The sequence below is a fragment of the Pseudopipra pipra genome, chromosome 12 (assembly GCF_036250125.1).
Source record: "Pseudopipra pipra isolate bDixPip1 chromosome 12, bDixPip1.hap1, whole genome shotgun sequence".
Classification (NCBI taxonomy): Eukaryota; Metazoa; Chordata; class Aves; order Passeriformes; family Pipridae; genus Pseudopipra; species Pseudopipra pipra.
The window spans coordinates 9212723-9226600 of NC_087560.1; the positions used below are offsets into that span (position 1 = coordinate 9212723).

Genomic DNA, 13878 nt, shown 5'->3' on the forward strand with positions numbered 1-13878 from the left:
CATAATGGAATACTTCGAGTCAGTGGATAGCAATGCCTTAAGGGTGCCATGCTCAGCTGGGCCTCTTCCCTGACCTGAAGGTTCCAGAAGCTCATGGAACATCCCGGTGCCAGAGCTGGCTCCCTCTGACAGGGCTGAATTCCTCGCCCTGGGCTTGGAGGGCCCTATTCAAACCTGCCCATATGGCAGCTGCATTGCTGATTCCTGGCTTGTTTGGCTCATTTTTGCAAAAAGTTTCAGTACAGACCTGAAGTGAACAGTGACTGTGACCAGGCACAGCCTGTGAGCTGGACACTTCACTGGGTGCTGAGATGAAGACCAGTTTGTGCTGGTAACTTTAGAGAACACATAGCAATAAATTCCTGTATTTTCCACTGAAGATACTTATTTATCATTTTCTTCCCTAGCATGCTTCATTTGCACATCCTACTTAAAAAAGAGAAAAAACTTATTTTCTCAGGGAATCTGATCCTCCTCTTACCTGAAGCAAGTGTTTTGGTTTTCTAGCAATTCCCAGTCAGGCAGTGAGAGGTCAGGGCTGAGCTGGTGCTGTCACTGTACAAAACACCTCCTGAATCTTTTACCAACCTACCATAAGGACTCACCAGGCACCAGGACAGGCTTTATATACCCTCATTAGATGAACACACAGATTTTTATATACTTGGAAAACGGATAGCAAAAACTGTCCTTGAGTGAAATAAAACTATACATTAGACCCACAACTAAAAAAATACTGTGGATAAGGCTAAGTTCATTTAAGTGACTTTAATTACAAGATGATTGTTAAACTAATTTAAGCTGAGAAAACACTTTCTAAAAGTCCACATTTAAATAAGACTTTAAAAGAGCAATTTACAAAAGACAAGAGTGTAAAAAAATTACTTCTTTTCATCTTCGTAATCCACAAAAAGCCTCATTTTTGGAAGCTAAAGTGGACCACTTACTTAGTAAAGGCTTACTCAGCATCAAACTTATGAAAGTGATTAAAACATTTTCACTCTTAGGAGTGTAGTAAAAATAAAAATAGCCAACATCTTCATTAAACTGACATAGAAGCAAACACATTACCAGTGAAATGGTGCTGTTTCCATATGCCAAATTTGTTGTTTAAGAGGTATTTGGGAAGCTTTTAAGTTAAAGTACAGCATGGTACACCCATAATGAGTCCCTTCCTAAACAGCTGGCTTCTTCCTGAGAAGGTTACAAATGGAGAGCAGGTAACCTCAAGTAAGGAACCAGTCTCCCAGCAGAGGTCTAAACTAAGAGGATTACAGGGTCAAAATTCTAGCAGATGGAGAAAGGTTTTATCTGCACATTAAAGAGGCACAGAAACTCTTAGATAACAATTTAATTATAGAAAAAAAGAATAGTTTCTCAAGCAATCAGACTTGCAAGTCGAAATTTTTCACTTTGTTTTCTTACTTGCAAATGTCTAAACTGCAGTCAGCTGCTCAGCAGAACACATTAACACACACAGAGCTCTGTCTTACTGCAGCCAGAACGCTTCCCATACATTCCAGGCAGGAGAAGTGGAGGTAGAGTATTGTGACAAACAGCTGTCCTAATTAAAGAGGACAAAAGCAACATGTCCAGCTTGAAAGCTCTAACTCAAAGAACCAGGGAATATCATGAGCAAAGTGCTCACTATGAGGCACTTTCACCCTTCTACTGTTTTATAAAAAAAGCAGAATTCAGCTGGGCAGGAGAGAGATGGGGAACAGTCCTTCAATAACTACCAGCTACTTTATTTCAGCTTACATAACACAAATCCACATAATCAACTTTGCACAGCATCAGTCAATGATTTTGTTTAAAGAGGTGTTCAGCTACTTCCATTTTCTCAACTTCTTCAAGTCATATCCAGGCTCTGCAGGACTGTGTGAAAAGTCAGTCAAAAAGGCAACACAGAGAATGTACAAATGCTCCTTCACCAACCACAGAAAACACATATGGCATATGTCATCCTGGAAACAAAGTGTGGAAAAGTTCAGGTATTTCTTCCAGCATTTCCCCACTTCACAACTGGTATTTGATCATCAAATAAGGTGTTTAGAAACAGCGTAAAAGCAGCAATGGACATTCTCCTCCTGTGACTTCCCAGCTTAAAAAACCCCATTTATAAAACCAACCAGCAACAATAGGAAATAGCACCATAAGAATTATATGAGATTCTGAGATACTATTATTAGGTTGTATTTTTGCATTGTGGTTCATCTCCCCTTTTAAAGGATACTTTCATCTCTGCTGGCAGAAATTACTGAGTCTTGATGAAAGGAGTGCTTTTACTCTGACATTTACATCACTAGCATGTGCCAATTATTATTATTTTTGTTGTTTATTATTATTAATGCTCAGGGAAGATGCAGATTTTCATTCTGGACTTCAGTGCATGAAAAATAAATGTCTTCTGTGATCAGTTAACTATTCTAACTGCATGGACTTCACAGTTTACTCAAACGTGGCAAGAAATATTTTTAGTTAGCAAAATATACCAGCATAGTAATGTGCTGTCCACTGTAAACAGGAAGTAAGGAATATCTAGGGAAAAAACAGACTTGTATTGTACCACTGTATGTTCTTCCAATCCTTCCACACAGACAGCAAGCTAAATCACCATACCCCTGTCAGACAAATTTACCATTTAAGCATTTTACAGAGATTAGCATGGCTTCTCCCAAAGAACTCAGTAAAGTTATTGACCCATTCATTGAATAACCAGTTACTACAATTTTCAAAACTTAAATGTGCTGTGCAAGGTAAAAACCAGCACTGTGATGATCCCTGGTGCAACATGTGCTGCAATAAGAGAAAAATCTTATAAAGTAAAAGGAAATCAAAAAACTTCATTTACACCAAAAACGCAGACTTTGGAATTTTCCTTTATCAAAATAACCCCATTATGGTTACTTACAACTTTGCCCTAAGAGAACTGTACAATATATATATAAATATATGTATAAAAAACAACAACAAAAAAATCAGCTGCTGTTCTTCCTTAATATTAATCGTCATCTTCTTCCTCTTCATCGCTGATCACGTATTTCTTATGCTTCTTACTTGCTTTGTCATCATCATCTGCTTTTCTCTTTCCAGAAGGTTCACCCTCCTAAAGGCAAAAAAGGACAAAAATAAACCACCATATTGAAGCTAAAATAAAAAAACAAACTCAGAAGAACAACAAAAAGACCTCAAAGCCATTCTTGTAAGAAAAGCAAAATTACTAGTTCTGGGTTTTCCATTTTGGTAACTGAAATACTCAAGTTCAGCCACCACTGTACCAGTGTCAAAGCCCCCACCCCTGCAGCTCCGCTCACCTCAGTGGACCTGCAACCACATCTGCCTCAGTCTGAGCTATGGCATGGGCAGTCTCTGTCATAATCTGGATTTATAATGTGCAATATCATTCTCAGCAAGTCTTACAAGCATGGGTAACTTGGGTAACTCCTCAAATTTGCAGTGAATTTGCCAAGAAACACACACATTCCCCTTAGGCAGCCGTTGTAGCTTTGCTAAGTTTTGAGACTATTTATACTTACATGCCCTAAATCAGAACTACTGAAGCAAAGGAGAAATCCTGCAAGTGGGTAGGCATTTTGTTCATTACAAAACCAAAACCACTCTCTGGCATAAAGAAAAAAAATTATGTGGAACCACTTGTACTCAGAATCAACACCAGTTTACAGTCCAAGAAATATAACAGTTTATGAGGTGTCAAAGGGCTGGTCAAAGGAACTCAAATCACTGGGTTAATTACCTGTTTGCAAGTAATAACATAATGACTTTTATAGACTGGATGTTCCATTTTTAGTCCCTGAATATAAAGTTAACAGGTTGATTTTTTACTCCACGTACATTTACACCAGTTCAGTTTGAATCGTCCTTCCAAATCACTAGTTAGTCATGAAATAAAACACCTGAAGAAAAGTACAAAGCTCAGTGTTTACAGAGCCATTGTGCTGCGGGCTCTCTTATATGGGTCTGAATCACGGGTCAGTCACCGCCACCACCTGCGTCTCCCAGAACGCTCCATCAACGCTGCCTCTGCACAATCCTGAACATCCACTGGGCAGATTATGTAACTAACACGTCTGTTCTAGAACAGCAGCAGTCACAAGTATTGAGGCCATGTTGCTGAGAACACAGTTGTGTTGGGCAGGGCACATCTCAAGGATGCAGGACCACCGCCTCCCTGAGATCTTGCTTTATGGTGAACTTGCCACTGGCTGCCGCAAGAGAGGAGCCCCGAAGAGGAGATACAAGGACTCCCTGAAACAACATCTCAGTCTTGGCCACATTGATCTTCATCACTGGTCTACCCTGGCCTCCAATCGGGAGGTCTGGAGACACACAATTCATAACGCTGCTGCCTCCTTTGAGAACGCACACGGGATCACCATGGAAGAGACAACACAGAAAGAATCGTATCCTGCCAGTACCATCCAAGGAGTCTTTCTGCTGTGCCTTTTGCAACCAGTCTTGTCTATCTCGCATTGGCCTCTTTAGCCACCAGCAAATGTGGGTAGAGCCCTTCTCAAATCCTCATTCATGAAGCCTAGCCATGATATTCATGAAAAACTCATCAGTTGTGACGTGAAGAACAAGTGGTAACTCAATTATTGCTTAAAAAGATGAGTATCTTCAAAAATACTCTCATGTCTAAGTAATCTCATCCCTTTTTCCATTTGTCGGTTTTGGAAGTGGAGGGATTTTTTTGGTTTGGTTTGTTTTTTTAAAGCAACTTGCTTGGATTTTAAGAAGGATCAAAGACCGAGTTTCAGAACTTTAAAGCTTCAGAACTCTAACGAGTAATTATTTATCCAAAAGCATTTTATTTTGTATTAATGCATGAAGTTAGTACCATAAGAATGTCAGTTAGGAAGGCATTTTAAGCATGGAAACCAGAAATTAGTAGGGGTGGGAATCTCAGTGATAGCCTCTTCCTCAAAACAAGCATTCTCTTGTAATCTAGCTGGGCTATTGTTCAATGAGTCATCTTCCTGTTCAGCAGAATACCCCCATTAACAGTGAAACTACTTGCTGTGTGGTGATAAAGTGTATTAATCACAGATTGACATTTACAGTAATAACAACAAATTGTTATCAGGACAAAGATTTGTGCTGTGTTGTGGACTGACAGCACATAAAAGCATGTGTGTGTACAAGGAACTCAGTCATTCACATATGTGGATATGTATTACAAATATCACAGTTCCTCTGTGGCCCTGAAATAAGTACTTACACATGGCTGGGCTTTCTGTAACACTGTAGCACCCCTCCATGGCCTGACAGGAATATTACCTTCAAGTCATGGCATTTTAAAATGGAGGCTATTGTTCCTCGAGCAGCAGAGTAATGATGTTGACTAGACTTTTTCTTCTGAGAGAAGGGAATTGCAAAGTCCTGACATCGTTGTATCATGAACTAACACCTGGTAGTGTCTTACAAATAAACAATTCAATTTCTACAAACACTCACAGAGCTCACAAAATTAGTTTTGTCTACACAACTCACTACTGTGGTCTTCAGGACTGTGGTTGTATTTTCTGAAACATTAAAATTTCCTAATGTATAATAAAAAGCCAGAACCTATGTCTTTCAAAGAAAAATCTAATTTTTACTCCTGCTTCACATTACAACGCCTATTAGTGCAAATACTCAGGTGACAGTGTAAGAGGAGTGTCCCAGCAGCAAGAACATGCATTCAGAATGCAGCAAACACCCAGAGGCTGGGAAGTGAGGGATTCCTCCTGGGGAGTGTACGGGAAGCACAGTATGGAAGTGAAAATGAGAGCAAGCTTCCTCCTTGTGTAACACTGCAGCGCTGCACCAGCAGTGACACTACCTGAACTAAAAAAGACTCATCTGATAATACCCAGCAGTGATAAATTACAAACTAATAAAACACAAATTTAGATGAGGAAATAGCACTGCTGCTGTAGCTGCAGTTACCTTGATCATGATCTTTCAGATGATACTTGGGTGATGGATAATGTCTTTTTAGCAACAGACATTAAGTCTTTTTAACTCAGATTTTTAACTCCTCTATTTAAAAAGAGTAGAAATACTATGTAAAATGCTTCCACTAGTTCCATAATAAACAGGAGAGGACCATGTAGCTTGGACAACACTGCACTAGGATTCTAATATTAAATCCTCTTACTCGTTGCATAATTTCGGTAAAGTCATTTTACATAACTCTGCATAAATTTCTCCATCTTGAAATCAGCAATAACAATAGGGACCTCCTTTGGGAACCACTCATGTCTATGAAACAATGCAGTGTATAAGAAACTGGTGATTAATTACCATGGAAAGCATGCCAAGTCAAATAATACATTTATCATGGCATTAATGAAAACTACCAAAGTCTCAGCTTTAAAAATCAGATTTAGCACTGAAATTTTCCTCATCAAGAACGAGCAGCTTAAGAACAAAGTCCCTTTCTTACCTCATCACTATTAAGTTTCTTTGCCTTGAGTAGTCTTTGGGTTTTATCTTCATCTGAGCCCTCATCACTGTCTGAAGAGTAGATTCTAGCACGTTCCTCTGCAGAGAAAAATAAAAAGACAAATATTTATCTTTATCTGAAACTGGTGAGGGACAGAGAATATTAAAAATAATTGTCCTACATTTAGTCCTACAAAATGCTGAAGTCCCTCAGAATCTAAGTCCAGAGTAAACAAAATAAACTTACACAAACTGAATTAAAGTCTCCTCATGTATCAACTGGCAAAATACTGTCTTATCAGGACTGCCCTGTGAAATTAATCTATCTGAACCACCCAGGTTCTAATAACGTGCTGTTAAGGTTTATGATTACCTCTGATGCCACCTTTGTATCTGTTTTTGATAGCTGCCAGACTGATTGCATCATCTCCCTCATCCTCCTCATCGTAGCGATCGGGTTCCAGGTAACTCGCACTCAGACCACGCTGGTGCTGCTTCTCCCGCATCCGCCGCTGCTGGGATTCTCTGCGAATGGAAGCTCTTAATCTCTCCTCTTCTTTCTGTCCAAAGAAAGAAGCAATATATTATAAAGATTGATGGATAAAAAACCCCAAACAAACCATCTCAAGTGCCCTTTGTATTCTACTGCAGCTATTGTAATAATTTCACAGCAGTGTAAAGACTGTAAATATTGCCAGTTTTGTCACCTGTAAGGTCAAGCAAACCACACCCACGGCTTACAACTCTTGCCTAAAACTCCAAAACATACTGTTTTTCATAAATCATAGAATGTTTAAAAATGTTCAGCTATATTACAGTTGTGATTTTTTAGATTAAATCAGAAGATTTTATGTGTGTGAGTTCCATGCCACAATACCTTAATCATTTCTGTGCGCTGAGACTCTGGATCACGACCTGCCATAGGCAAAATACGGATTTTCTGGGTCTTTGAACATCTATCTGCCAGAGACAGAGTCATCTTCCTGTGAGTGGCACTGTCTGTAGAGTGTGGCCTGGTAAAAGATTTCTATGGGTTAAATACCTCTTAAAAAATGTATCCATTTTCAAAGGACAATGGTAGGACAAGCACAGCTAAATTTCAAAGATTCATCTGCACAAAAGTAAAAGCATCATCCATTTTTAAAACACATGTATAAAAAAATTACATTAGCCTACATATTACAGTCGAATGGCACATTAACCTTTCCAGCTTGGACACCTAATTTAGGACAAACCTTTGGAAAACAGCACATTCTTACTAAACAGTTAAGGTCTGAAGGTTTACCAAGTGGTATCTCTAATCTTTATATACTAGTTACAACACTTAATTGCAAAAATAGTATCAACATTTGATACAGAATAGCACGTTTACCTGAAGGTTAACTTTGTCTTGAAAACAGCCTGTCCTTGTAGACCTGTCCCTTGTCTGATGAACAAATGGTTGTGATCTCCCTGCAGTGGCGCCTTGTACACGTCAAAGACCTCATTGCCCAAGTGGAGAGACATGCTTAAAGGAGATTCACAGATGAATTATTTGATAAAGCCACTGCAGTCTATTTTTTTGTCTCATTTCTAAATGAAGAAAGCCTTCATGTTTCCTTTTTATATATGGCCAATAATTATATTTCAATCCAAACTAAGCAGAGTATAAACTTTTCAAAGCACCAAGACTAAAATAATTTGTGCTGCGCAGAACTGACGTCAAAGTTTGCTGACCTTCCAATTTTGCATGTCATGGCACATCACTGCAAGAACACCTGCATTCCTTCAATGGCAAAAAGTCCAAACTAACCTTCCATCTGACCATTTGACTATCCGTGCATTACTTTCTCTGATCTCATTCCCTTCCTCATCTCGTCGCATCCGCCATCGTATTGTGTTTTCTACCTGTGGGGAAAAAACCCAAAACATGTTTTCTAACTCATAGTAAGGAATACTGTGGTAAAATATATTCTATATAGGTCAAGAATTGCAGTTAGAAAGGCTTGATAATTTGCTGCATGATGCAAAGAAATGAAGGTGAAAAGTATTGCTTTTATATGTGGAAAGCAGTTGTTGAGCTTTTTAGAAATTTATTACTAAAATGAATCAACTGTCCTCAGTGCTGAACTGGCCCACACTTTCTTAATCTGAATCACAAATTCAAAACCATTCCAAGATATCTGAAATAGACTTTGAAGAAATGTGGCTAGATAAAAGAGAAAAAGAAACTTAAAATCATACCTTGAGTTTTAACCTAGTTCTACCCTCTTCATCAAGCATCTCCTCATCCTCAAATTCATCTTCGTAATACTGGGGATCAAAGGGTCTGCAATAAATTTTAAAATACATTCTTTATTCTTCTAAAAGATTAATCCAGATTATTCTAGAGTTGTGCAAAATAACAGGTTCTTGAAAATTTAAATTTTAAATTATAACCTGCCCACAACAGCAGGCACTGCAGTGAGACAGCCATTCCTGCAGCAAGGAATCACTGCATTGATTCCCCACCTCAGGGGCCCAACCCAAGTGTCCTCACTACCAAGGATTACAGCCACAGTAACATTCACAGCCTCCAAATGGTTCTAGCTGAAAAAAGTAAGTCTGCCTCAGAAAATACTGTTTCTTTAGCATCAGGATGATGGGGTGAGGGTTAAGTCTGGAACAAAATACATACATTGTACAGAGAATAAAATGAAAAAAAAAATCATCTTATAAATGAGGTGAATTGGAAATTTTCTAAGAGCACAATCTTTGTATTTTTTTTAATTTCAACCTCAAAACCAGCCAAAGAGAAAGGAAGATGAGATTGTTTTTCCTCTCTGATGACTGGGATGGGAGTGGGTGGGGGAACACTTTCCCTAACCTCCTTCCTAATAATTTCCAGGCTGCTGCAAGGGGAAAAAAAGTGATAAACAGACTCTGCTACGGTGCAATTCTATTTTCAGTCCTGTCTGACCCCCAGTGATCACCAGGACTTATCTCAGTGATTACAGCCACTACCGGGATTCGTAACATTTCTCTCTGGAAGCAGCCTAGAGCCAGAGGCCAGAAAGGATGGTTTCACTGAGCTATGACAGAAACAAGGCTGTGCTGCCACCTAACAGGGCACCTACTGAACTTCCAATAAAGTTGCTTAACAAAACACTCAAAGAGACAGATTTAACAGCAATTTGCTACAAGTGCTGAACCAGGCCTGCAGGACCTAACATCACAAACTCCAATTATTTTGTTTCACATATGAATTCCAGCAATGTCTTCAGTTTGGGTTAGGTAAACGTGAAAAGGAGTAACCATCCTCTTCACAGTAAAGCAGTACATTTAGCATATACAGATAAAAAAGGCCTTCTTCTAAAATTCAAAATGTTGTTTTTAATCATTCAAAAGTGCATAAAGATCCTGTGCATTTGCCTTTCACATCCCTGAGAGCCTGAACCTGTCTTTAAAATTGAACCAATAGCATGGGATTTCAATTAAATCACATTTTTGCTTTTTACAGACAAGTTATTCAATCAAGCTGAAACACAAGCTCAAAATTACTCAGCACCTAATTACATAACAACAGATATTACAATTGATTAATCACAGCCACAAGTTTTCGTCTTAATGTCAACCACTTTAAACAGGGCAAACGCATTTAGTTGTATTACTAAATAAGAGCAATACAGGGAAATGCCAAAAAACCTATCAGTCAGGTATTTAATGTGCAATTACCTGGGCTCCACACTGAGGAAGTTGGGGAGCTTCACGAAATATAAATCATTACCCAAGTCTGTGTTCACTTTTGGTATTTCTACCTCTATTCTGGTCTCTGGAATAGGCTCTTCTTCCTGCTGTTCTTGACTCAGTCCATTCTCATCCTAATGAAAAAATGGAGAAGAGGAGCATAAGTGAAAAGAAGTCTATCTGGCTACTGCTGCTTTAATAAGTACATTTTCCTTAAAGAAATGTCATCCATATGCACAGAGAGAGACGGGGTAAAAAAGAACTCACACATTTTCATTGAAAGCAATTCAATTCAGCATTTTCATGTGCCACTTAAATGACTTCAAATACCAGTGCAAACTCCAGAGACAGACAGTAAAGAACAGCACAGAAGCTGATCTACAGTTTTCAGTTAAGCACTGGAGACTAAATGGGCAACAACTCCCAGATTAAAAAAGATATTTTTCTGTATTATCAAGAGACGAAAATTTATCATCAAAATAAAAATATTTTTCAAATAGCTGTAATAAGGTATCAAAGACAGCTATGGCTTTGTATGTTATGTCAATCAAACTATTCAAAAAGCAGAGCAGGGATGGGGGGAGGCAAACAAATGAATTCATATGATAGTTATGTATAAAACTTTAATAGTTCTTTCAGCTGGGACAAAATTATCTGTTATGCTTACTAAATGTCATTACTCTTTTTCACTCAAATATTATCAAACTCTATTTCAGAGTGGAATGGTGTGTCCATTATCTCAAAAGTCAAGTCTACTCACAATGGGCTGTCCTGGGGTCGGTGGTTTGTCTTCTCCATCACTCCCTGAGGAAATGTCATCTGCACCTCCAAACAGATCCATGACATCTGCATGCTCTTGAGCAGAAAAATTGCTATTTTAAAACACACATATATGTGCACACACAGCCCTAAGGCAAGAACACTCACAGAAAAAAAAGGTTAACAAATCCCTCGCTCTTATTAACACTTAAAATCACCTACAGAGGTTAAAAATTTTCAAATGTTTATGAAGCCCACATTATTCCCTTATCCTGAAAAACAGTTTTTCCATGTATTTTTAAGCTAAGGATTCAAGGTATGTTTTCCTGGGAAGGCTCCATCAAATAAGGGAATCTAGTTGAAAAACAGCAACAGAAGAATGTAAGATAATCCTTATTCAAGTAACTTGAATATAAGTAACAGCAACTTCATCACACATTTTGGAGGTTTTACTTCTCAGAAAATCAACACTTCTTTCTCAAGCCAGCTAACCCATCACAAAAACCAGTACAGGTTCCCTGGGCTGCTCTGATTGAAGGAACCATTTCTTAACATCTTTCAATAAAAACATATGAAAGAACATTCACAGAAGAAAGTTCATGGAGGAAGCTGAAAAGTTGACAGAACTAACCAGAGAGAATCAGAAGCACAGCATGTATCTCCCCCACAGAATTCCTGCTGTTTCATTATTTCCATGGCACTACAGTCACATGTACAGCAAGTGCTACTAATTCTATCCTGGAGCAGATGAATGGCACCTCAAGATGATGATTAAAGGAATCAAACCCCCACAGAACAACAACACAATTTACCTTTCTGCCCTTCTGTATCACTCTCCACTTCTGAATCCGATGCAATTGGTTTCTTTCGCTTCATTCGCAGAACTTCATCTTCGCTGTCGCTGCCCCTTGCAGACTCTACCAAGGAGCATAATTATTCTCAGCAAATTAAAAACTTTGCTCCACAAATTTTAAAATGCCTTTGTATTAATAAGCTGATTCAGATGAAAAGGAATTTTAAAAGTGCTGCATAAGAAAAGCATTACAAAGATGACTACAGTCAAAAGCTACACAATTAACGCCTTTACACTGGTTTGAATCTTTTCAGGCCAACGTAAACAAAACAATAGAGACCAAACCAGCAGCAAATCATTACTTCTGTACTCAGTCCTACCGGATTTGTGCTCTTGCTCCTCCTCATCAGAGTGCTGGGCCCTTTCCTCATCATCAGAGTTCTGCATCTTCTCCTCATCAGAACGCTGGGCCCTTTCATCGTCATCTGAGTTCTGCATCTTCTCCTCGTCCGAGGCCTGGGGCCTCTCCTCATCATCCGAGTTCTGCATTTTCTCCTCATCCGAGTTCTGGAGTCTTTCCTCGTCATCAGACACCTGTGGCCTTTCATCCTCATCCGAGTTCTGCGCTTTCTCCTCATCGTCGGAGTTCTGCTGTCTCTCCTCATCATCAGAGTTCTGCTGCCTCTCCTCATCATCCGACTGATCACTTTTGTCCTCCTTGCCCCACTTCTCGTCCTCTGAATGTGCTTTTTCAGAACCATCTCCCTCTGAGTGGTGACTGCCTTCATCTGAGCCGTGATCACGATCGTCCTCGTCGTCCTCATGAGCAGCTTCTGAGGCGCTGTGCTGGTCCCCGTCCGACTGCTCGTTGTCCTCGTGCTCAGAGTGCCCCGAGGCCTCAGAGCGATTGTAGGACCTTTCAGAGTGGTTGTCACTGCCTGAGTGATGGGATGCTCCTTCATCCTCGCTGTCATCTCCAAATAGCTCCTTATTACTGGGTTTTACTGCCTCCCTGTCATCGTCCTGGTCACTGTCGCTTCCAGAGGCGTTGCTACCAGAACCAGCGTTTTCCTGGTCGGAATCTGAATCAGATCCAGAATCAGAATCTGCAAAACAAACATCACCCTTTCAAAAGTCAAGATGTCTCTACAAGGATGCACATAAGATGATGGGCATTGCTTAACACTAACCCCCCCCTCAAAGCCAACCCAAACCCCAGAGGGAGAACCCACAGAGAACTTAAGAAGGACTGACAAAAGTTACCGAGTACAGTAAAATGTCTGCTAATAAAGGCACAGCCGAAGAAAGACACAATAAAAAAATTACGCCACATGAAGTTTCAAGCCACGAGCTATGATCTAAGATTCTAAAATTGTAGAAGGAATAAGGAATTACACAAAGGTAAATAAGATTATTAAAATACCGAAGGCTTAAACAAGTAAGTACATGTACTGGCTTACAATATCCTACAAGTTCAAATCACCATGTGTTTAACCTAAATCATATAGCCGGGCACGTTTGTGCCATTGGAGCTACTCGTCAATGCTGAGGCTGGTGAACGCCGTTTCGAGCAGGAAAATAAAAGAATATCCACCTCGAAAAAAGATTTACAAGACTGGAGACAAGTTCTTTGAAAACACGCTAAGGACTGAAGCCGGGAGGTGCTCCCTCATTCCCTCCTCTGCAGGCACCGACCCCTCGGCCCGCGGCTCCGCTCCTCCCGCGGGCCGCTCCCTCCCTCCCGCCCGAGCCCGGCTGATGCGAGAGGGACGATACGGGGCGGGCGGGCGGCGCGGCCCACCCGTGCGGGATGGAGGGATGACAGGGAGGCGACAAACCCGCACCTTTGTGCTCGGGCTCCGAGTCCGCGTCGCTGCCGAACAGATCCGCCATGTCGGCCATGGCGGCAGCGCGGCCCCGCCGGCGCGCGCGGGCACGTCACGGCGAGCGCCGCGAGCGCGGCCCCGCCCCCAGGGCTGAGGCGCCGCCTCTTAAAGGGGCCGTGTCCGTGTGGGCTCCGGCGCCTGAGGGAGGCGGGAACTCCCCCAGGGTCAAAGAAAGGGATCGTGTTTGCCCGTCTCCACCTCCGCCCTGCGCCGCCCAGTGCGGCTGAAACACAGCTGCACAAAGCAGCCTCACGCCCCGACACATCCCTCAGGGCCCGCTTGTGC

At 40.7% G+C, this 13878-nt stretch overlaps 1 protein-coding gene across 2 annotated transcripts; it reads right to left on the reverse strand.

Moving 5' to 3' along the window:
- Positions 1–1727: 1727 nt before the first annotated feature.
- On the reverse strand, positions 1728–13678 carry LEO1 (LEO1 homolog, Paf1/RNA polymerase II complex component). 2 transcript variants are annotated; one of them, XM_064668781.1, is made up of 12 exons: positions 13552–13678; positions 12088–12813; positions 11727–11831; positions 10916–11010; positions 10144–10289; positions 8674–8758; positions 8243–8337; positions 7823–7957; positions 7328–7463; positions 6824–7010; positions 6453–6549; positions 1728–3106 (listed from the first exon to the last, which is right to left on the reverse strand). In XM_064668781.1, exons 1-12 carry the CDS (start codon positions 13607–13609, stop codon positions 3037–3039), a joined length of 1935 nt encoding a protein of 644 aa, XP_064524851.1. In that variant the 5' UTR covers positions 13610–13678; the 3' UTR covers positions 1728–3036. The 2 variants fall into 2 exon arrangements, with proteins under 2 accessions (XP_064524851.1, XP_064524850.1); XM_064668780.1 differs by having other exon boundaries at positions 1728–3109; positions 6452–6549.
- Between the last annotated feature and the right edge of the window lie 200 nt (positions 13679–13878).

Coding starts and splice junctions, on each gene's coding strand:
- LEO1 (XM_064668780.1), bottom strand. CDS start 13,609: ATGGCCGACATGGCGGATCTGTTCGGCAGCGACGCGGACTCGGAGCCC. Junction 11,832..12,087: donor GGAGCAAGAGCACAAATCCG/GTAGGACTGAGT, acceptor GCTCCTTGGTAG/AGTCTGCAAGGGGCAGCGAC. Junction 8,338..8,673: donor GAACTAGGTTAAAACTCAAG/GTATGATTTTAA, acceptor TTTTCCCCACAG/GTAGAAAACACAATACGATG.